At 34.0% G+C, this 23,552-nt stretch overlaps 1 protein-coding gene across 1 annotated transcript; it reads left to right on the top strand.

The window, feature by feature from the left end:
- The first annotated feature begins 139 nt into the window (after positions 1-139).
- On the top strand, positions 140-15,450 carry LOC123703026. Its single transcript, XM_045650896.1, has 6 exons — positions 140-161; positions 4,998-5,205; positions 9,116-9,258; positions 10,436-10,577; positions 13,870-13,996; positions 15,268-15,450. Exons 1-6 carry the CDS (start codon positions 140-142, stop codon positions 15,433-15,435), a joined length of 810 nt encoding a protein of 269 aa, XP_045506852.1. The 3' UTR covers positions 15,436-15,450.
- The last annotated feature ends 8,102 nt before the right edge of the window (positions 15,451-23,552 follow it).

Raw genomic sequence — 23,552 nt, 5'->3', positions numbered from 1 at the left:
GGATGACTCTTTTGGTATGATTAAAGAATAATCTATGTATAAAATCTTATACTTGAATTGCTTTAATTTTTTTTTAATTCTAGATAGGGAAGCGCTTGACCACAATCTTGCCTGATGGAAAGCTAAGATATGGTCTAAGATGGTATGCGCTTCCCTAGCAGGTACCGGTACACTCTTCGTTTGAAGACCCCCATATTGTACTCGTCGGGAACACAGGTTAAATTTAAAAAAAAATTCATGCTAAAGGATTTATTTATAAATAATAAGGTTCTTTTATCAGTGGTAATTGGTAAAACTATGTGCTGACGCTCCAAAAGTGCTAAAAGAAGTCTTATTGAATAAATAAATGTTTTAGTTTAAGTTTTGAGTTATTGTATGTGATATTTGCTTAGGTACTCTACTTATTTAAATACGTCATTATGATAATTTAACAAAATAACAGGTAAGTAAAGGTTACTTTAACAAGTTTAAATTTTTATAATTAATCTTTTCTGTACACTTCTATAAATCCTTGCTAAACGCAGACTGTCGACATTGCTTCCAAAATAGTGTCCAACTTCTGCATAAATTTAAAAAATAACTCAAACGCGAAAGTTGGAACTTACTAAGAATTCAGCGAGTGTTATCTCGGTAATGCCCAATAAAAAGTATTTTACGAAGTCGACTTCAGGGGAGATAAGGTAACGAGACACTTGTGACGTCACCCGAAAGTTGCCTCCGAATATAGCATTATACATAATATTTCATTTTCAAACCTTACAGACGAATCACCATTAAACTACAGCCTCAAATAATAAAATAAGTAAAATGGTATAGAAAGGTTACCGACACTACATTCGATCTTCAAAAACGATTGAGAGGTCAAAATAAATAGCAATTTAAGCATTAACATTGTGACTAAACATTTAATTGAAAGAAATAAGTTAACAACCATTGAGGTATTATTACCACGTAGGTACGTACGTAGTACATAGTAACTCAATGTTAACAACACGAGATTTTAGTTCGAGAGATTAATCCCTGTTTATATGCTTTATTTCCGAATAAATACCACATAAATACACAATCTGGTCTGCAATCTGAAAGGTTACCTTTGCTATAGTGAAGTTTCTTTGAATATCTACCTATGATAGGACGGGTAATGTCGGCTCACGGACCGAAAATTTTGTCAATACATGCTTGTTTTGGGTTTAAACTTTAAAGCATGTCGTGATATTAAAAATAAAACTTCGTGTTTCATGTGAATTTCAGCAGATTAAAAAAAACTATTTTTAAATGGAAAATCCTTAATTTATTATAACCCGAAAGTTTATCTACTGTTACGTCGCAACAGAGAGATTTTATGGCATGATTTTTCGGTATCTGGATAGTTAGGTTAGTAGTGCCATAGGTATACTGTTGTAGCCGCGGTGATTTTCTTCTGAATACTGAGGACGAAGCCACATACAGTAAGCTAGAATTTTGTGAGAATGAATAAATAATTCACTTTAATATTCCTCTCATACAAGCTAATACATCGTTATGTATTTCCTATTATAAACGAAGTTGCAACAGTTAGTTCATGCTATAATTACGATGTACCTATTTTCATTGGTATTCTATAAATTCCGGAGAGATTTGCGCATTGCGTATCAAAGGATTGATTACTACCACGAATGCTTCTTTGTTCAGAGATGTATCCCATCTGTTTCAATGATTGATTTTAGTTACGTGCTAGTGACCATTCTTCTAGTTCTATGCGAATACATTAATAAGTTTCCATGACCTAAATTATCTAAACTGAATAACCATCTAAATTGGTCCATTCATGTAGGTATTCTTGTACACTTCATTGTACAAACATGAATGGACAAACCAAACAAAAGGAACAATATTTCAAAAAGGCAACATTTGTACAGGCGGCCTTATTGCTGAACAGCAGTAGTACGAAATGAATTAATGTATAAAGGTCGTGGAATAGCGAAAAAAATGATTATAATTATTAATTACAATACAGAAAGAAAAAAATGATTATAATTACAATACATTTATTAGGTATAGTATAACAATATACTTATTATGGCTAGTCACGAGCTTTTCATTTTGTTAACACAAGTTATTTTTAATAAATTATACATACAAATACAACCTACTCTGGTTTCCCTTCAAATCGTATAAATCTTTCGCCTTTGACAAAAATACAACCTAAACTTTCAACTACCTACGTACCTAATTTAAAAAAATACGTTTTGTTTTGCTTACGCGACACTAAAAACATATTATTGCGAAAAATTCTGTCTGAATAAAATAATCATGCATTGGAAATAATTTTAACAGATTATTAATTAATATCTACATTAAAAAATAACACTAAAACCAACTCTCGCAAATAAAGAAACAACAAAAACGCATTCCAACTGAAAAAATTAAAACAAAATTCGATGGCTTAAAATTTATAATATGAAAATCGAATCGCACATCTGCGCTGAGGGATTCCAAAATCAATACCTTGTTAAAAAGCTTGAATCATAACTGTAATACCTCGTTTATTGTTATGGTAATCTTGCTGCTCTTATTTTTGCCAATTATTTATACGTAAATCCATTTTTCGCTGCGCTTTCATCGTTAAACGTAATAATGATTTCATTATTTCCGAGTGTTTACAATTCTCATGTATATTTTATTTCTTCATTTTACGGTTGCGTATTTGTGAGAATTGAATTTACAGCTATCAAAATATTGTGTTTTTAATAATTTATTTAGTTAAAAAAACTCATAAAAATTTATGTCAACTAGGAGTTGCAGTACAATTTAACAAGATATTATACTTCAAGCATTGAGTTAATATTTAGTACGTACCTAGTACATAATATAATAATAACTCAATGACTTCAAGGCAAGTTTATGGCTCCTTCATTCAATGAAAGAGAAAAAAATGTGTGCGTGTACTTAGTGTACACACGTAAGAAGTGAAACTTCTTTATGACCCTATTTAAAAAAAATAATTTACTATATTATGTAACTTTACAGAAATACGTCGAATCACGCGTGGTAGGGATAAGAAAAAGATGGCGCGTAACGGAAAAATGTCACGCGTAATGAAAGAATGTTACACTAAATTTTTTTCCAACCCCGATAAAGAAGTTTCACTTAGAAAATATACTAAAATAAGGTTCGACGCGAGGATGTGCTTTGTGTGCTTACTGCTTAGTGCCTAGTGGTAACTTTTATAACTCATGACGTCATTTTACAATTATTTGACACAAGTTGCACTGTATAGAATTTTGAAAACTGATAAATTTCCCGCATGCTTTCTTTGAAAAACAATTTCACCAGGAAAATGTTATCATCCACACCGAAAAAAAAAACAAAAAGATAATATTTATTTCGACTCGTGAAGGATTTGAACCTCCGCCCTCCGATGATCAAGAATTACTATATCGGTGCTCTAACCTACTGAGCTAACGAGCCTTGAACACAAGTTTCGAAATTATTTATCACTACCCAAGTATTACAACATTGAACAAGGAAAAATCTACTGTATTGTATGCACCCAGAAGTTATTTTTGCACTGCATTGGTGACGTCACTGTGTGCGATTCGAATCTAATATATAAAAATCAATGCCACTTTTCGTTGTAATTCCATAACTCGAGAACGGCTGAACCGATTTCGATAATTCTTTTTTTATTATATTCCTTGAAGTACGAGGATGGTTCTTATGTAGAGAAAACGTTAATATGTACCACGGGCGAAGCCGGGGCGGACCGCTAGTATAATATAGAAGTATCGACCTTGGGGTGAAGTTGTAATGAGTAATTGATGACATCATTCTATTTTGGCTTGATATTAGCAGTAAGTAGGTACGTAAATAGATATTCTATTTACATTAGAAGCTAACTATGTTCTATAAAACTGCGCCAGTCTAGGTATTTTATCTGGAGTAAAAACAAATACAGACGATGATTTTTTTAATTAACATAACAACATAGACAAGGAATTTCTCTTTTACCTGCCCAAATGCTTCCAAAGGAGGTTGATTATCCACAACGCAATTAAAAATAATTAATTTATCACTACATAGTACATTATACATACCTACGTAGGTAGTATAAAACAAAGTCGCTTTCTCTGTCCCTATGTCCCGTTGTATGCTTAAATCTTTAAAACTACGCAATGAATAATTTTGATGCGGTTTTTTTTAATAGATAAAGTGATTCAAGAGGAAGGTTTTATAGACAAAGTGGGCGAAGCCGCAGGCGGTAAGCTAGTATAAATATAATACGTTTATCTAATCCTTTTCTTACGCATATAGAAAATCGATCAATGAAACGGACTATAAACATACTAAAAAGTAAAAACCATGTTCATAGTTTTAAGTTTTCATATTATTTTCCGAAATATTTAAAAATGTTTCAAAAGAAAGCTAAAACCTTTTTTCTTGTTGCAGAATGTCAAACTTCTATTATTTATACAAAATGTCAGACGATATATCAAAATCTACTATCAATATGAATTTATAATGAAAATACGTGAATATGCTCCACATATTGTTTTTATTGTTGATTATTTTTGATCTTTTTAATGTTTGTGAGTATTATTGCATTACATATTAATTATAAAAGACTAACAACTGTGCTCCGCGGTTTTACCTGCAGTGCTCCGATCCTGTTGGTCTTAGCGAGATGATAATAATAATATATTATTTGATCTATTAAGTTATTAACCTTCCTCGATAGATGGGCTATCTGACACCGAAATAATTATTTTTCAAATCGGACCAGTAGGTACTAGTAGATCCCGAGATTAGCGCGTAAACAAACAGACTCTTCAGCTTTATAATATTAGCATAGATATACTTAATAATAATTCAAACTTTGTATATTTATCAAGAATCGGAGACAATACAATAATTTTATGAGTTATAGCGTGCTTTTTAGTTATTTGAAACCATATTTACCTACTTACTATATTATTTATAGATAATAATAATTATTACTGTTGTTATTAATATTACAGATCTAGCGTTTTATGAAGATTTGAAAACAAAATATGCGAGCGAAGCGTTTGAACCAGTCACAACATCAATGAAAGATTCTGTATCGAAAAACATAAATTGCGACGAATTTTCCGATTATGCCCTCAATTGTACTGTGGAAGCAGCCATGATGTATAACTCTAGTAGAATGACACCTCCAGCACCAACTAAGATTGGTGATTGGTGTAGGTTTGTAAAAAATATAATAAATATTTTAAATGTACATTATATTATGTACCTAATTAATTAGGTACGTTACGTTAGGTAGTTCTACGAAACACAATCTCATTGTGCTGCGCGGACATAAACTGGGGGCAAAAATTTTCACGTTTCAACCCTTGTTCGATGATAAAAGTAGGCAATTAATTCTGGGTAGGTCCCCCAGGATTCTCGTCCCCACCCAGGTTCTAAACTGTTTACTACGTGCCATCTAATTTAATCGAAATAAAATATTGCGCCTGCACATTTAAATTAGCAATAACGTAGAAATACATAATTTTTTTTCTATTCTTTATAAATTTATATTTATATTTTATAAAGCATTTGAATGCCATAAAACAAAAATATCAATTTCAATACAACATATTTTATAATATTTACTACATGCAAGTTATAGTAAAGTTTATCAAATACATAAATAATATCATTAGAGCCAGCGCGCACGAGCAACTTTGTCTCCGCAACTATTTTGTCTCTCCCATCAATTTGTATGGGGAGTTGCGTCGCTACGTGCGCGCACTTTCATACTAGCCCATGGCTGGAGAGACAAAATAGTTGCGGAGACAAAAAAGTTGCGGAGACAAAGTTGCTCGTGCGCGCTAGCTCTAATAGTCGAGCCAATTTAATAGGCAACATTTGACGTCTATCAATTTTATCTTCGAAGAGAAGTAACCTGCTTAAAAACATCGATTAAAGTGAATTAATCGATACAGATTTGAAACATTTGTCAATCGAATTTATTAATTTATGATGATTTTTATTCACAAGTAATCAATGCATTCGATTCTAGATGTCAGATTTCGATTTTTAGAGTAACGTCTCTGGTATTTAAAAAGAAAAAAGGTTTATTGACACAAAATTGTAGCGACGTCAGTTCTTCGATTCGGAAATTGTTTATTATGTTAAGTGTGGTTTATCAGTAAAATGAAATCTTAAAATTACTTGTATCGGTCATTATAATTATAAATATGTAATCATAATTAAAAAAAGTTAAGCAAATGTGCAGTTCTAACAAAACGAAATATCATGCTATTCTATGTCGTCGTTACTAGGTTACGTTGTTGAATTTTGTTGAACTGTCAAATGTTGCCTATTAAAATGGCTCTACGGTGTGATGTTGAAATATCTTACCCTATTTTGAATAAGAATTACCTAAGAACATTGCTTTTTACGAACAAAGGTAGGTACTTTGAAACCACAGAACTATCTCGATAAAGGTAGTTCTGTGGTTGGAAGTTGAAAACCTACAAATTTATATCTATATAACCAGACAGACCCATTTAAGCATGCACCCTGGCCATATGCCTTTTTACCGCGTACAGCTCAATTCTACTCAAAATTAAACCTTACTTCCCACATCCTAAAGACTAAATTCAATCAACCGCGGTTACCAATAGCACATGGCGCTAATACCTTCAACGAGAACATAAATTTCGCACGAAAGAAAGCTAAGAGTGTTCTAACGTGGGACTTTTAGCGCGGACGAGTGCACTAAACAAACGGAACAGCTTGACTTTTATGTGGATTTACGTTCGAGACGTTTCTAGAAGTTTTAGATAATTGTCAGACGGTTACTAATTGATTTAAAGTGGTTTTTGATACCTACGTAATTTAAATGTTTTGTCGTGTGCAGAGGCGGCTCGTGACAAAATTTTATGGGTGTTCACTTGAAATAAAACACTGAAAATACATGATGTAAAGCAGTACAATTTAATTAAAAAATTACTTATAAAGGAAATGCATACGTCTTTCTTTTTGGTGTGCAAAAATATCTATAACTTGACACAATCCTTCGTAAATTATGTCTGTTTTCATCGACACGGTCATTGAACTCGCGTATTGACTTTCGGTACGCGGAATCTAATGCTTTACGAATGTCTTGTCGTTCGATAGACGCCAATTGCAGTTCATTCAACAAATGGTACCTACCGAGATTGTGAATGTTTTTTCATCTTGATTGAAAGATGAGCTAAGTCGTCAACGCCCGTTTCAGTCCAAGCACTCTCACCTCCGTCGGCCGCGCCCGCTTCAAATAAAAGACACGGAAAACAAAATATTTTGTTGCTTTCATGTTCATCACAACCACACAACCATTGACACAACCACGGTGTTTTCACATACCTATTGTTCGGATTTAAACACACGCGTATATGTTTTCGTTTTTGTCGTACATTTTTGCGTTAGGTCAAGTTCAGGCCGTGGCGGTCCCTTAGCTTTCAATTCAAGCCGAATTTGTAACGTTTTAACACACTTTTTAATGAACGCCACATTATAATTGTCCATTTTAACACTCACAAGTAATACTGATAACTACAGGCTATTTCAACAGTCAACACGTATCTTATGATTTTAATTCGAAAATTCCCGATTATAGGTACATTCGCGCGCGTGCAAGTTGACTAGAGTGTTTGCTTATATTTGAGTGGCAAACGTCGCGCAATCGCTGTCTTGTGTACGGGCGCGCGGTAAAAACGAACCGGCAACGTTTGCGGGAGCGGCGCTCCGAATTTTGCTATTTTTTCATATAAAATCTTCTGTTTCACGCGCAGGACTCTGACAAAACTATCTCTTTCACTCCTATTGGATTTCGTATTAGAAAATGTACTGAATATTTTTTCATTGGAGCGCAATCGTGAGCGCTCCGCTACGCGCGTTTTATAATACAGTATTATACCTACAGGTGTATGGAATGATGGAATGATGGATACTCAATTATTCATTGGTATTGCCAGTAGTTTTTTACGATTACGATTGATTTTAAATAGTAATAATTATTAATATTAATAATGAAATTAAGGAGTGTGATTTTATTATAATTATTTATGGGAGTTCACTGCACCAGCGCTCCTTAGGGCGAGCCGCCTCTGACTCGTGTGTTCTTCTAAACGTGCTCCTAAATAGCAGACAAACATCTGCCTAGATATATAAAAAAACAAAAGCATTATCTTATGCCTAAAGTAGTAAATGGAACTAATTTAATAATTCCGATAATGTTTCGTTACAAATTTTTAATTTTGCCAAACCGAAATACAGATTTGCCGCGTTTAGGTGAATTTAACTATAGAATGAATGGTAGGTATGATAATAATGTTATGATAGCAGATTAAATTACTTAGTTCGATCTTCTATAAGTACGTATATATAGGTACCTACCTATCAACATCGAAGCGTTATATTTGTATACGTAGTATATTATTATTAGTCTGTGGTTATATTAAGCAATTTATCTTCGAATTGCCCCGAAGGATATTATAGAACCTACTTACCTACCTAAATAAAATTATTGAAATGAATATTATCAGAAAAGAAGCCAATTTCTTGGTAAAACGATTTTACTGAGAATACAGCTGGTAACTACCTAATAACTATAGTGTATCGTATTTGCTTTAGTTATTTATTATAAAATATGCGAAAGTAGGTATGCGTTTTTGATTTTTGTTAGTTAGGTAGGTACCTAACTAGGTAGGAACTCCTTCACGCTGCTGAACTGATTTTTATGAAATTTGGCACACACATAGAGGGTAACTTGAATACACATAGGATAGTTATTATCCCATCCCAACATCCCAACATCCCACAGGAATAAGAACTAGGTATGCTGGTTTTTCTTTGAAATTGCAGGCGAATCCACGGGCAAATGTTTTACTACAAAAATAACATGTATCAAATAAGAAAAAACACAAAAATAACAATCTATTACTAACACTGGTAAAAGTTTACATTTGAGTTTTCAGTATTTATTTATTCAACCAGACTTCTTGTAGAAGCTTTTTTGAATAGCCATAGAAATAATTTACCATCATGAGTTCGTAAAGCAGTTTCTACACTGAAGAAACTGTGTAGTAATCTGTTATAATCGTATTTTTTATCTGTATTTCAGAGCAATAAAACATCTGATTAGCTGTGCTATAGATTGGAACGTTGATTGCAAAGACGTCACCGAGAGCCACTTCAATGAGGATAGTATTAAGGGTCATATACACGTCGCCAATAATATATGCGACGATGAGTGGTTGTTGTTACGTAAGTATGAAGATACTAGGCGTGTATCAACTATCAACCTACCACTATCATTGATAGGTAGGTATCACTAAATAGTACAGGTAAAACAAAGTCGCTTTCTCTGTCCCTCTGTCCCCATGTATGCTTAAATCTTTAAAACTACGCAACAGATTCTGCTGTGGTTTTTTAATAGACAGAGTGATAGGAAGGTTTTTGTATATAATTTATTAGATTTTAGAAAAAGCGAGCGAAGCCGTGGGCGGAAAGCTAGTTGATACTTGATAATAAATTAACTATATTTGAATCACTCCGATATTAATTAATTCCGATAGATAGGGCTATACTAAAAATGTCACAAGTATGAAAATTAGCGTCAATTTTCTTTGACCACACTCGTTTTCTTTATCCGAACCGCGAGGGACTGGAACATGCTTCCTGAGTCTGTGTTCCCCGACGAGTACAATAAAGGGGTCTTCAAGCGTAGAGTGAAAAGGTACCTTCTAGGGAAGCGCGTTCCATCTTAGACCACATCTCAGCTTAACATCAGGCGAGATTGTGGTCAGGCGCTTCCCTATTACCAATAAAAATATATGGGGCGGGCGTAAAGCTAGTAAATAGTTGTTATTCAAAGAAATACGAACAACCGTGAATTCAATATTCTATTTGTTGTAAATACAACACACTGTTTTTATTACTCAGAACACGAAGCATTGATTGTAATAATGCAAGTGAAATATTGCACAACTAATTCGTAGAAATACCAATAATAATATTATCTACCCTTTTCTTCGAACCTTTCGCGATATATTATATTGAAAGCTTTGTATTCTTCTTTGCTTTGCTTTGTGAGGATGGATATATATTGAAAGCTTTGTATTCTTCTTTGCTTTGCTTTGTGAGGATGGATATATATTGAAAGCTTTGTATTCTTCTTTGCTTTGCTTTGTGATGATGGATGTTTTATAGGTACTCTTTCAAATATTACTGAACCGATGACAATGACATTTGGTATGTAGGTAGCTGAAGTTCCAGAATAAGACATAATTTATTTATAATATTAGTAGGATACCAAGACACTATCATTGATACTGTCATACTGACTTAATTACTTCCCGCTTTCACCAGAATCTGAAAAACAGCAATATAACGCAATATCATGTAGCTTTATAGTTTTATGAGTCATCTATCATTTCCCAAGGCTACGAGGAGCTATCGGAGTGTATTGATAGTACACAGGACCCGTGGGAAGCTTGCTACAAGGCGTTCAAGAAGTCTGTTGAGGAACAAAAGAATACTACGCACGAGTGGACGCATTATGATGTTCATTTTAATTTGTGTTGGTGAGTTCTGGCAGTATTTCAATTAGTTATAGCTGTTCCCCCGGGTAGATTTCATTGCGTGTCAGTTTTTCAAAATATCATTTGTCAATTTTTGTCAATAGCCTAGTCTATATGAGGAGACAAATCCAACTAACAAATTAGCATTAAGATCCCCGTCATGAGGTTCTTGAGTTTGTGATGTAATAATAATTAGCTCGACTGCATCTCGACTGTCTTTTTTAAACATACATGGGTAGATTTATTATCAAAGGACCAGGAAAAGAACGTGCGGTGCACTTTTATGAGTGCATAATAATAATTGTTGCAGTTGATAGAAGATGTTAATCGTCATCTGTAGTTTTTTTTCTTATGACAGAGCAAGAAATTAATTTAAGATTCATTCTATTTGCGTCTATTCATTACCACTTAAATAAAGAACCAAAGAGAATACAAATAGGTACCTACGTAAGATAAAGAACAGCTACATGGATTAAAAGTATTGAAGTGAAACTTCATTAGGCACGTTTAGAATACAATTTCAAGATCACGTCATGGCAATAGAGTGACGTAGGGGTTTGTATCTTTGAATCTTGCCAAATAAGTTTTACTTCTGACACATGTGCTTGGCACACTTTTTGACGTGACAACGTCTTATAATTCGATAGAGCCGGCTGCACGCCCGAAAAAACCTGACACATGCGGCGTTACCTCGCTCTGAGGCGTTCCAGTGCAAGCGAGAGCGTGGAACGAGCGACAAAGAAGCACAATCGTTGTCACGTTCAACTATCGTCAGTAAACCGACTTTACAAAAAACCAATTTTTTTACTTAAATTTCTACATAGTTTTAGACAGGGCGAGCAGCTAATAAGGAATAGGCCATTTAATTAAAATTTTACCTTGTGTAATAAGAAATAAGATTCCCCTTATAATATCTGTCTAATATTTAACACGATAATAAATCTTGCTAGCTAATCTCGATGGAAGCAAGCCAACTGCAAGAGTTATTTATTATAGGTACATAGGTTTGAAAGCTTGATATGTAAGTGATATATTTTAATAATATAGTTTTGTATGAAAACAATTTGAGATTAAACATAATATTATTAGATTTATTATTAGGTACCTAATTATTTATTTAGGAATTAATATCATATTTAATTTTGAAGGCAAAAGGCACGTGAATGTATAGTTTTAGTATAACGAACACTTTTTAGTTACAGAGCAATATTCCATAGTACCTACCAACCAATTGGTTTGGAGCTTTATAATGGTGAGAAAGATTTTGAGAGGATGAAAAAAAATGATAAAATATTTTACAAAAATAATGGCTTTTCACTGAAAACAGTATATTATAAGTTACCTATACATAATTAATTTGAAAGCACATTTTTTATAAATATGTAAGATTGTCTATCTGTCCCTATAATATATTATGCTTAATTAATTTATAAAATTACGCAACGGATTTGGAAACGATTAATAAATTTATATTTGATTAATAAATGATATCGATGAAATGATAGTGAATTCGAGGCAGGTTTTAATAAATAATTAAATAAGTTTTAGACAAAGCGGGCGAAGCCGTGGGTGGAAAGCTAGTAGACTTTATAATAATATAAATAGGTTTTCTGTTTATAATTTTTTTTTTTTAATTTAACAGGTTTTAAGCTCTGGCCTTTGTAATGAAAAGTGACTTAACGAAGCGGTTAAATGTTGCCTTAATTTTTTTGTTTGTTAATTATTTAATTAAAACAAGAAGTCATTTCTGTGTAGTTTTCGTTGCTAGGTATATTAAGTAATTTCTATCTATACATATAATAAATCTGTAGAAGGGTAAATTCTGTACATTGAAAATATTGAAAAAAATAAATAGCAGGGGTTGTTACTGGAACGATTACAAAATGTCGGAGTTACTCAAAATGGAGAAATAAACCATCCACGTGAAGACCGACATCCGTGCGTTCGGAGTCGCGGGTGGAAGCTAGTTTATAATGTTTCCTCAAAGAAAAATCAAGTAGTAAATTATACAATTATTTTATTTGTATTAAAGAACGCGACTGCAATTCAGTATTACCAACTAATTAAAATGTTATTAATTTATTTATCTGTATTTAATTTATTATTGGAGTCCAAATTGCGGTTAACACACATTATTTTATTTATTTTATACTTAACTAGCTGCTCCGCGCGGTTTCACTCCCGTGGCTCCACCCCTGTTGGTCGTAGCGTGATCATATTATATTATAGCCTATAACCTTCCTCGATAAATGGGCTATCTAACACCGAAAAAAATTTTCAAATCGGACCAGTAGTTCCCGAGATTAGCGCGTTCAAACAAACAAACAAACAAACTCTTTAGCTTTATAATATTAGTATAGATCTATAATTAATATTGATTATTCAAATATTATACTTCACTTCGAACCTGTTAAAACACAAAACATTCAAGCATTACAATAAAAGATATAAAATTCAGGAATTCATACAAAATAATTAAAATATTTATTATTTCACAACAGAGTCGCGGTATACACATAGTATGCGTATCGCGACAAAATTATGAGAGGGAACGCGGGTATTCAAAAATCTTTTGTCGACTGTTACATCGAACTAGTTTCTAATATTCGATTGAACATTGAATGCGCTTACGTGTCATGTCTCTCAGTACTTACAGTTATGTTCAATTTTTAGTATCAATTAATTAGTATTTAGAATGTTCTCAAATTACTATTCTTCTTCTGTGTTGTGTCGTAATAAACTGTTTAAAAGTATTCGTGATAATTATAATAAGTATGGAAAAGGTATTGTACTCCAAATTATATTATTAGTTGAATTTGATATTTTTGGTGTTATGGCATTCAAATGCTTTATAAATATAAATTTATAAAGAATAGGCATCCGCCCCGGAAAGGTTGTCCCGCCTCGTGGTCGAATATTTTTTATTCTTTATAAATTATTATATTTAATTAGTTTTAATAATCAAAATAATAAAAGCTAAATTGGCGACCACTCCGTACCTTAATTTGAAGAATTATTATTTTCTATATTCTAAGAAATCTGAGTAAAACTGCAGTGCACGTGGAACCCGCCCAACATTCGTGAATTTACAGATTTTTGGGTGGAAAGCCTACAATTTGGTTTGCAAAAATTAAATATCAATTTGCTATAAATATTATAACAACATTTTATCATGTAAATATAACGTCTTCCATCTTTTTTTCTTTCCACTTTATACCTACTACTTTTTATGTATTCATCTTGATTACGTAGCAACTATATTTCAATAATATAATGTCTTTAATATTATTTTCAGCACCAGGGCCAGATTCAGACGGTGTACACTAGAGGCGTTGTTTGACCTACCAACGAGTTGCACTCATAACCAGGCGGTGACGTTGCAGAAATTCTCCGTCATTGTCTCTGAAGGTGGAGTGTATCAGGTAAGTCTTGGTCTAAAGTTATATTATAAATGTTAAAACTGTTATGACGATTAAAAAGTGATTAAAAAGAACTGATTTAAGATATTATAATATAAGAAGTGACTGATTGAATAAATAAATGATTGAGTTTGAGTTTATATTTTATGAAGATTGCCTCGTTGTTTAACTAGTCATTAACCGACTTCAAAAAAAGGAGGAGGTTATCAATTCGGCTGGTATGTTTTTTTTTATGTATGTACACCGATTACTCCGAGGTTTCTGAACCGATTTACGTGATTCTTTTTTTTGTTCGATGCGGGATGGTGTCGAATTGGTCCCATAAAAATTTTATTCGGATAGGCCCAGTAGTTTTTATTTTATGGGCATTTTTGCAAGTGCAAGTTTGAAGTCGGTTGTTTTTAACGCAGTTATCACTTGTTTGTGTTCTGAATCAGTAACATTATGTCGAAAATTTTCGCAGTACAACTAACATTAACAATCAATACTTAATGATTATATGTATTAGCATAGTTCTTAAAAAAATATATGAAATAATATAATTACAGTAGTGTAACTATACAACTAAAATAATGAGTGTGAATTCGAGTTTAATTTTACCAACAATAATTAAGGTTTGCAAATCTAAAATTATAATTATAAAATGATTATGCAATACTTATTACTTTTTAACACGTATTTAGTTCCTGTATGTTTGTATGTCTACTTCTTTAGACTTGACTTTCATCCACTTCAAACGGACAGATTTAATTCAATTTTAATAAAATATTTCGTTGCACACTCTTCAAGGATCGGACAATACAACAATCTCATGAGTTTATAGCGTGTATTTTACATAAGTATACAGTTTATATAAGTAAAGTTACATGTCCTGTAGTGGGGTAAGGGGCAGATGCATTATACATCTGTTTCACTTATCGATTATGATCCTTAGGGGCAAGTATGTGATCAACCATCTATGTCCTACCAGACCGAGACATTTTTTTTCTTCATCTCCACTGGGAATCGAACCCAGAACCCCTCGGTGCTACGCTCACGCGTCAACAACGGTACTAAGGAGGCGGTCAAAGTTTATATAATAATACTAGCTTACCGCCCGCGGCTTCGCCCGCTTTCTCTAAAACGATTTGAGACTTAAACTATACTATCTCTCAAGTTGGATCGAACTGCACATGGTGTGCGAATTTTATTATAATTGGTTAAGTGGTTTAGGAGTCTATTGAGGACCAACGAGATTTATATAGAAGATTTAATTATTCTGTAATGGTTTCCAGGATTGTGACCGCAACATGATGTACCCAAATTGTCCAGGGGGTGATCCACGACCCACGAGCAAGATGCTGCGTCGTTTAGTGAGCAGTGACGTCAGCAATTCGTCATGGGACAGGGCACTGAGTGTGACAACGATTTGTATACTTTTTATTATTGCTATTGTAAAATAAATAATATTATGTTTGTTTGGATGTTTAAAATTTAGGTAAATGAGTAACGTATATACCTAATAGGTATATTTATTAGTGAATTGAACGATAAATTGAGTAAATGTAAAACAATTACTACCTTAATTGCTCAACCGATTTTAATGTAACCTACATTGACTAATTCATGAGTTAAAATACTGGTACGTATTTAAAAAAAATGTAACACCTCATAAATGTGGTGACTCTATACATCTGTTTCACTGATCGATTTTCTTTAGGGACGAGTAGGTGATCAGCTTTATGTGTCGTACCAGACCGAGACATTTTTTTCGTGTCCGCCGGGAATCGAACCCAGTACAGTGCTTCACTCACGGACACAACCACTGTACCAAGGAGGCGGTCCAAGTATACTGTACCAAGGATAGAAATGACGATACTATCAACATTTTTGTAGTAATATCGTAATTTCTATCGCACAGTCGCATCGACTCGATCTATACTAATATTATAAAGCTGAAGAGTTTGTTTGTTTGAATGCGCTAATCTCGGGAACTACTGGTCCGATTTGAAAAATTCTTTCGGTGTTAGATAGCCCATTTATCGAGGAAGATTATAGGATATATATCATCACGCTACGAGGAGGACTACGCAACAGGAGTGGTCGAGCCACGGAAGTGAAACCACGCGGAGCAGCTAGAGGTTTTATAAATTGACGATGGTGTCTTTTTATCAAATTGCAACAAACTTTTTATAACCCATAATAGTTTCTATGGCTGACTTCAGATTATCTTCATTCATAGTTTCCATGTCTAGTCTATTTTTATCAATTTTTAAAATAAGCATATTTATCTGCATTGTACATTGGTCTACAAACATATTCCAATAAATGGTAGTCCCGGTGACATAGCTTCCTTCGTTGTTTGAAGTCCTCAGTGTGTTGGTTAGTTTGAGGTTGGAATGTTCTGGAATTTCATTGTCTTGTTCAGTTTTGTGCATTGTCTTTTGGATGGATAAATATTCCGTAAAATGTTTAACTATTGGGTTTTTGGTAAAAGAAAGAAGAGATGTTGAAAGAAGTTGATATGTCCTTATATTGTACAAAACATGAAATGACGAAACATGAAATCTAATTTAATGATGTTATCGTCAAAATATTAGGGTTTTTGGTTAAAGAAAGAAGAGATGTTGAAAGTAGTTGATATGTCCTTATATTGCACAAATCATGAATGACGATATATGAAATCTAATTGAATGATGTCGTCAAAATATTATTTTACTTTAAAGTGTTATTTGGGCACCGTTCAGCTACTGTTTATAAAATATACTTACAAAATATTTCACTTATTTCAAAAAATGAAATTCTCAATTCTTACTAGAAAGATCCTCTTGTGGCAACCGTTTCGATATTCGTATATTTGCTGATTTCGCCAGCAGATCATCCTTTTCCCATTTCCACAGAACATCGTAAGGCAGCTTTGAAAATATTCGAATCAACAGCTGAATAAATTCACTTGGTAAGGAAGATCAGGGTGCATTTGTTACAAACCTTACTAGTATATAAATGACCGTGTTTTGAAGAAATGTAAGAACTTTTTTATGTCATAATATGAATAGCATTAAAATTGTTGTTCACGTTTGCTCGTCTTTGGGAATTTTGTACACACTTGTTTTCTTTTTTTGTTGATGCAATGTCACTGGGGCAAACAATAATTGTTCCAAATATTATATAGATGAGGCAGTGTTTTGAAGAATCTATGATCTTTAGAAGATCCTATAATGCAAAAGAAATTATTGTTACTGTTTCTTTGTCAATAAAAGAGGTCTTTTGGAACATATTTCTATACGGAAAGTAGTAATAAAACGCAATTCAAAATTTGAACTAAAAACAGCATGTTACCAGAAGTTGGGTTCAATCATAAATCTCGTTCTTTACGCACAAATAATCACAATGTTCAGTGATGTTTATGAAAAATATAATATAAAAAAATACATACCTTTGGTAACATCTTTTCCTGTTGGTAATAAATACCCCATATTATAGAAATATTATTTGGAGTTACTGGTTGATTGTGAAGTCATATATTCAAAAATAGCATATCAACATTATTCCTCAGTTCATTGTAACGCAACGTGGTAAACCATTCCCTTACATTTTGTTTTTATTGCTGTACTGCAATCTCTATCAGGCAACCTGTTATGAAAAGAAATAACATAAGTTTATGAACCATTTACCAAAGATTACCAAAGATGATTAGAAGATTAATTCTACATTTCGTTTTGTAAGGATAATTCGCTATATTAATAATCATTTGATTTGGTAGAATCGAGATTTCTCCCCTCTTTCATTCAAGTTATGATTATATTCGTCTCAATCAAACTACTTCCAAGAACTCGGTCTCGGATTCTTACTACTTCTTCTTACTTATTATTGAGAAATGTACCCTCATAGGAAGCCCCTGGCCCTGCAGTGGGAACATATATGTGCTGGTGATGATTGTTTGGTAAACTGGCGACAATTCATACAAAAAAATTAAAGATTTTTTATGTTTCAATGATTGTAATATTTTATTTTGTTCGTCAATTACTAATATGTATTAATTTCTATCAGATCGTTGAATTAATACATTGGTTTATTAAATTGTCCCTGAGATGGCGGTTGCCTCTATAAAAAAAATATCATCACGCTAAGACCAACAGGAGTAGATCAATGCGGATAAAACCGCGGGCCACAGCTAGTATTAAATACAATAGATAAATCTCTGCATTGCTTTCATAGAATCGTCATTAGTAGGCCAACAGTGCATTAGGACTCGATTTCTATTATCCACTACTGAATAGATAGTTATCAGAAACCTATTGAGGCGGTGACTAGGCATTTTCAATGGCTTCAATAGTTAAGTTGCTTTTATGCTAATCTTTTGCGATTCAGCAGTTTTCGTTGTGTGTTTGAAATTTTATATTGGGTCATTCTTGCTTCGGACAATGGATGGTGTGTTCAGTTTGATTGTAGTTATTTTGATCTTGTCCTCTCTTCTAGTTACCTTGTAACACGTCTTTTTGAAATTGTTTCGTTGGTTTGTTATATAAATTCCTCTTCCGATTTGCAATTATATACAAATGTATGTTTTTATTGTCACTTTAATATTTGAGTCAAACGAACTATTATGTTCTTAAAAATGGTAGTTGATTTGGTAGATAAATTTAAACTTTTAACCCATTGAGTCCCGAGCGGCCCGATCGGGCCACGACACAATAGATTTTCTATTGTGTCTGTGATTCCGGGAGCTGAGTTATATAAATTAAAGTTTGAAAAGATGACTTACAAAAGTCATAATTGGTATTTCAGAATTTGGTTTCATTCGATGAATATACATATTATATGAAGTCTTTCCCTAAAAAGCTTGTTCATCCATTTTTCATAATTATATCACTTTCCGCCTGCGGCTTCGCCCGCGTTTTCAAAGAAAAAACCGAATAGTTTCTGCTTAGCTAAGCTTTGGAGAAAGGCTTCACGCCCTTCCCGAAAGCTTCAGTTTTAAATATAAAAAAAAAATCAAATGAAATCAATAACAGTGCAAATACAGCACATTTCAGGCTTTAAATAATTATCAAAATCCTCTTTCAATGGGAGCAATAAACTTGTATTAATTCGCACATTTGTCCTGCTTATTGCTTTAGCGAATCGACGAATCCATAGGAATTCGGGAATTTGTGATAATTGAATATCTAATAAACATTTTCGAAATGTTCTATCAGATCGTTAAATTAATAAATTGGTTTATTAAATTGTCCTATTGTTTCAAAGCTTTTACTAACTGTCTACTGTTAATTAATTCGTAAAATTTTATAAACTAGCGCTCCGCCCCGGCTTCGTCCATGGTCCTTGTTTACGTTTTCTCTCCATAAGAACCATCCTCGTAGGTTGGTACCTACTTCAAGCAATATTGTAAAAAATAAACAAAATCGGTTCAGCCGTTCTCGAGTTTTGCGCTTAGCAACAAATTTGGCGATCCATTTTTATTATACCTTTAGCTATAGACATTCCACCTTCGGGCTGAATGGCGGGATACATAATGTATGTGTATTTTTAACCGACTTCAGAAAAAGGAGGAGGTTATCAATTCGGCCGGTATGTTTTTTTTATGTATGTACAGTTGTACACCGATTACTCCGAGGTTTCTGAACCGATTTACGTGATTCTTTTTTTGTTTGATGCGGGATGGTTAATTGGTTCCATAAAAATTTTATTCGGATAGGCCCAGTAGTTTTTATTTTATGAGCATTTTTGTCTGTCAAGTTTGAAGTGATGAAAATCTGTCTGTCTTGTAGCTGTCATGACTACTAATGTACCATATTTGGATTAAATCAGATATTTAACTAGTTTACGACTCTGAAGAGAAATTAACCCCTAAATATTATACGATTGTCTGTACAAACATCTTACTTTCATATGCAAAATTTCATATATTAGAAAGAAGATGTCATTCATTTACCTCATATATTTTCAATGAATTCAAAATTGATCTACAAAGAATACTATGAATATAAAAGCACAGATTATTAAACAGTTACTAATAAAAGGAACAATTTTAGTAACTTATTACCCAAATCGTCTTAATATTAAGTACTTAAGTCAATTAAAACATAACCAAAGAAAGGATGGAAGTTAACAATGAAATAACTAAATTCCCAATTAAATAAACACAATTGGTTCCTCAGTTTCACGAAAAATAACTCTTTACATTATTAACATAGTCTGATCATCTAAGGTCTGTTCTGACAAATTAATATTTGATACAGCCACTCAATCTTGTAATTGCGTGTTAGAGAATAAAGCTCACCATTCACAGTACGATTTTGGTGACACATTTTTAGTATTGATTGATTTATTTAAAAAGTATTTAAAACACATAACTTATTATGTAAACATAATTTATTATTATGATAAAATATCATAAATTAAGATACAATTATGGTGAATTAGGGATGTTTAGAGAATTTATGTATTAACAAAACACAGGATTGAATTTAATCAACAAAATTAAATTAATGTGAAATGAAAATATACAGGATTTAGATTATAAAAAATTTATTATAACTTTCACTACTACGTGTCAATTAGCTAAATGTTATTAGTAAATACGTTGAATAAAATTTAATTGATAAAATAATAATATAATATTTATTTATTCTCATCACAAATTATTTAACATTACATATTTAGCCTTTGGTCTCGGGCAAATACGAGACCATTAACCCGGCCCCAGGGATAATAGAGTCGCCTTCTCTATTTCGTCCACTGGAGTAATTCCGGTCCGGCGCGTCCACGTCGCGGGGGTGGGCATCTTTCGTTTCCAGTAGGCCGGAACGAGCGGATGGCGAAGTTCGGACAGGGACCCAGTTTCGCGGGGTATAACGCGGACCCCTTGCCCGGGGTTACGGGTGAACAATCGGAGAAGGTTAACTCCGTCTATCAAAGTAACCCCTCCTCACAGGCACCTTTATCGTAATCTAAAGTAATGGCTGTGGGAGTGCTGTATACTTAGGGCGGAGTGTACAGAAGGTTCGGCGGCGGAAGAACCCTCAATGGGTCAACGGCGGCGTTCCGGCTTTTCAGAAAAGTCACGTCCTTGGCGTCAGGTGGCAACCGGCCGTAAAAACAATCAGCCAAAACTTTACTTCCAGCACTCAATATGATCTGGCAAATTACTGACTACGGACAAAGACATAAACAGAAGATGGCACGATTATTTTCTACACCTTCTCAACGAGGAATATCCACAAGAAGAGATACCTAAACTACCTCCAACCTCGGGCCCAATAAACTTAATCGTACCGCTAGAAGTTAAAAAAGCACTATCCCGAATGAAAAATGGAAAAGCCCCCGGACCAGATGAAATCCCTGTAGAAGTATGGAAGAAAACCGGCTCTCAAGGTATCAACTGGCTCACTCATCTCTTTAATACAATCATTGTAGAGGGAATGCCTTATGCTTGGAGAACAAGCAATATGATTCCTTTCTATAAGAATAAAGGAAGCGTGGCGGAATGCGGAAATTACAGAGCTATTAAGCTAATCTCGCACACCCTCAAGATCTGGGAGCGGGTTCTTATAGAGAGACTTAACAGCATCATGAAAATCACCTCTAACCAATGTGGATTCACCCGCGGCGTAGGAACCATAGACGCTATTCACACAATAAGGCTGCTGAGCGAACATTATAAATCACAAAGGAAAGACCTGCACTACATTTTTATCGACCTTGAAAAAGCCTTCGACAGAATACCCCGAAAACTCATCTGGACAGCACTCAGATCTCAGCTCGTTCCAGAAATGTATGTAAATTTAATCCAAGATACGTACCGTGATGTCACAACCCAAGTAATCTCATCGGCCGGAACCAGCGAACCATTCGAGGTTAAAGTAGGCGTGCATCAAGGCTCAGCTCTTAGTCCATTACTCTTCAATGTGGTCATGGACTACATCACAAAAGACATCCAAAAAGAGGCTCCCTGGACCCTGCTGTATGCAGATGATGTTGTTCTGATAAACGACTCATTACCAGGCATCCAATCAGACCTTAACACATGGGTAGACGCTCTAGAAAAAAGAGGCCTAAGGGTGAGCAGACAAAAGACCGAATATATGCACGGAAACTTTTCCGGTCGGAGCGCGTCCCTGTCACCGTCTATTGCTGGCACACCTTTAAAGAAAGTAGATTCCTTTAAGTACCTTGGGTCAATTATAACATCAACAGGAAAAAGTGACGCAGATATAGAAAATAGAACGAAAACGGGATGGTTAAAATGGAGATCTCTAACAGGTGTTCTGTGCGACCCCAAGATCCCAATTAAAACAAAAGGTACAGTCTACAAAGGAGCAGTTAGACCGGCATTACTGTATGGGTCCGAATGCTGGGCGGTGCGGAAACAGGACGAACAGATGATGCACGTCACAGAAATGAAAATGTTGAGATGGTCCGGCGGTGTCACAAGATTGGATAAAATTAAAAACAAGTACATACGAGGGTCCTTTAAAGTCGCGGATATCCGAGACAAGATGAGAGAGAGCAGACTACGGTGGTTTGGCCATGTGCAACGCCGTGACCCTGAACACATGACCCAGAAAGTAATGTTTATGACCACGGTAAACCAACAAAAATAGGAAGAGGCCGTCCACCGACTAACTGGACTTCGACCATCAAAAAAGACCTAATGACGAAGGGCCTGACGCCTGAAGCTGCAAAGGACAGAACAATGTGGAGAAAGAGTGTTGGTTGTGCCGACCCCAAATAAACGGGATGAGGCAAGGGAGATGATGATGACAAATTATTTAACACATAAACACACACCTATATTGTTAATCCATATATTATCCATCCATGATATTTGCGTACTTCGCTAAAAGCTACGTCGATTTTTCCAGACTTTTCTATCACATTGAGTGACCTTCTCTTATCCTCGATTTAATTCGTTAAACATGCATCAAAACTTAGCCCATAGTTACACAATTTATACGTATCTTTGTCCTGTTAATCTTAAATACGAGTCTCATTTACATTCAGCCAGATTATACGAAGATTAGCGAAGATTGCCGAGGTATTACGATGTAACACTTATGTAAATTGCATTAAGATCGTACTGCGTTGAACGAAATACAATGAAAGTTAACAATGAGTGGTTTTAAGAGATTTCAGAGGGATGAGATCAGTGGATTTGCATCTAGTATTCTAATTTGCTTTCTTAGTGAATAGCTTATTGTTTGTGAGATTGAAAGTGATGTATTTTGCACATTGTAGTAAATTTTATTATTAAACTAGATTTCCGCCCGCGGCTACGCCCGCGTTTGCAAAGGAAAACCCGCATAGTTCCCGTTCCTGTGGGATGTCCGGGATAAAAACTATCCTATGTGTTAATCCAAGTTACCCTCTATATGTGTGCTAAATTTCATTGTAATCGGTTCAGTAGTTTTTACGCGAAAGAGTAACAAACATCCATACATCCATACAAACTTTCGCCTTTATAATATATTATATTAAATGAAAAATACATAGTATAATGTAAACAATATTTTCTGCCATATTATGGCTACATTCAGCTGCGATTTATAGAAAGTCTAATATAAATACCTACTAGATC

Source organism: Colias croceus, chromosome 25, assembly GCF_905220415.1.
Source record: "Colias croceus chromosome 25, ilColCroc2.1".
Classification (NCBI taxonomy): domain Eukaryota; kingdom Metazoa; phylum Arthropoda; class Insecta; order Lepidoptera; family Pieridae; genus Colias; species Colias croceus.
Note: the sequence above shows the minus strand (reverse complement) of the source record. Positions and strands in the feature narration are given on the sequence as shown.

Coding starts and splice junctions, on each gene's coding strand:
- LOC123703026 (XM_045650896.1), top strand. CDS start 140: ATGGTATGCGCTTCCCTAGCAG. Junction 5,206..9,115: donor AAGATTGGTGATTGGTGTAG/GTTTGTAAAAAA, acceptor TCTGTATTTCAG/AGCAATAAAACATCTGATTA. Junction 9,259..10,435: donor CGATGAGTGGTTGTTGTTAC/GTAAGTATGAAG, acceptor TCATTTCCCAAG/GCTACGAGGAGCTATCGGAG.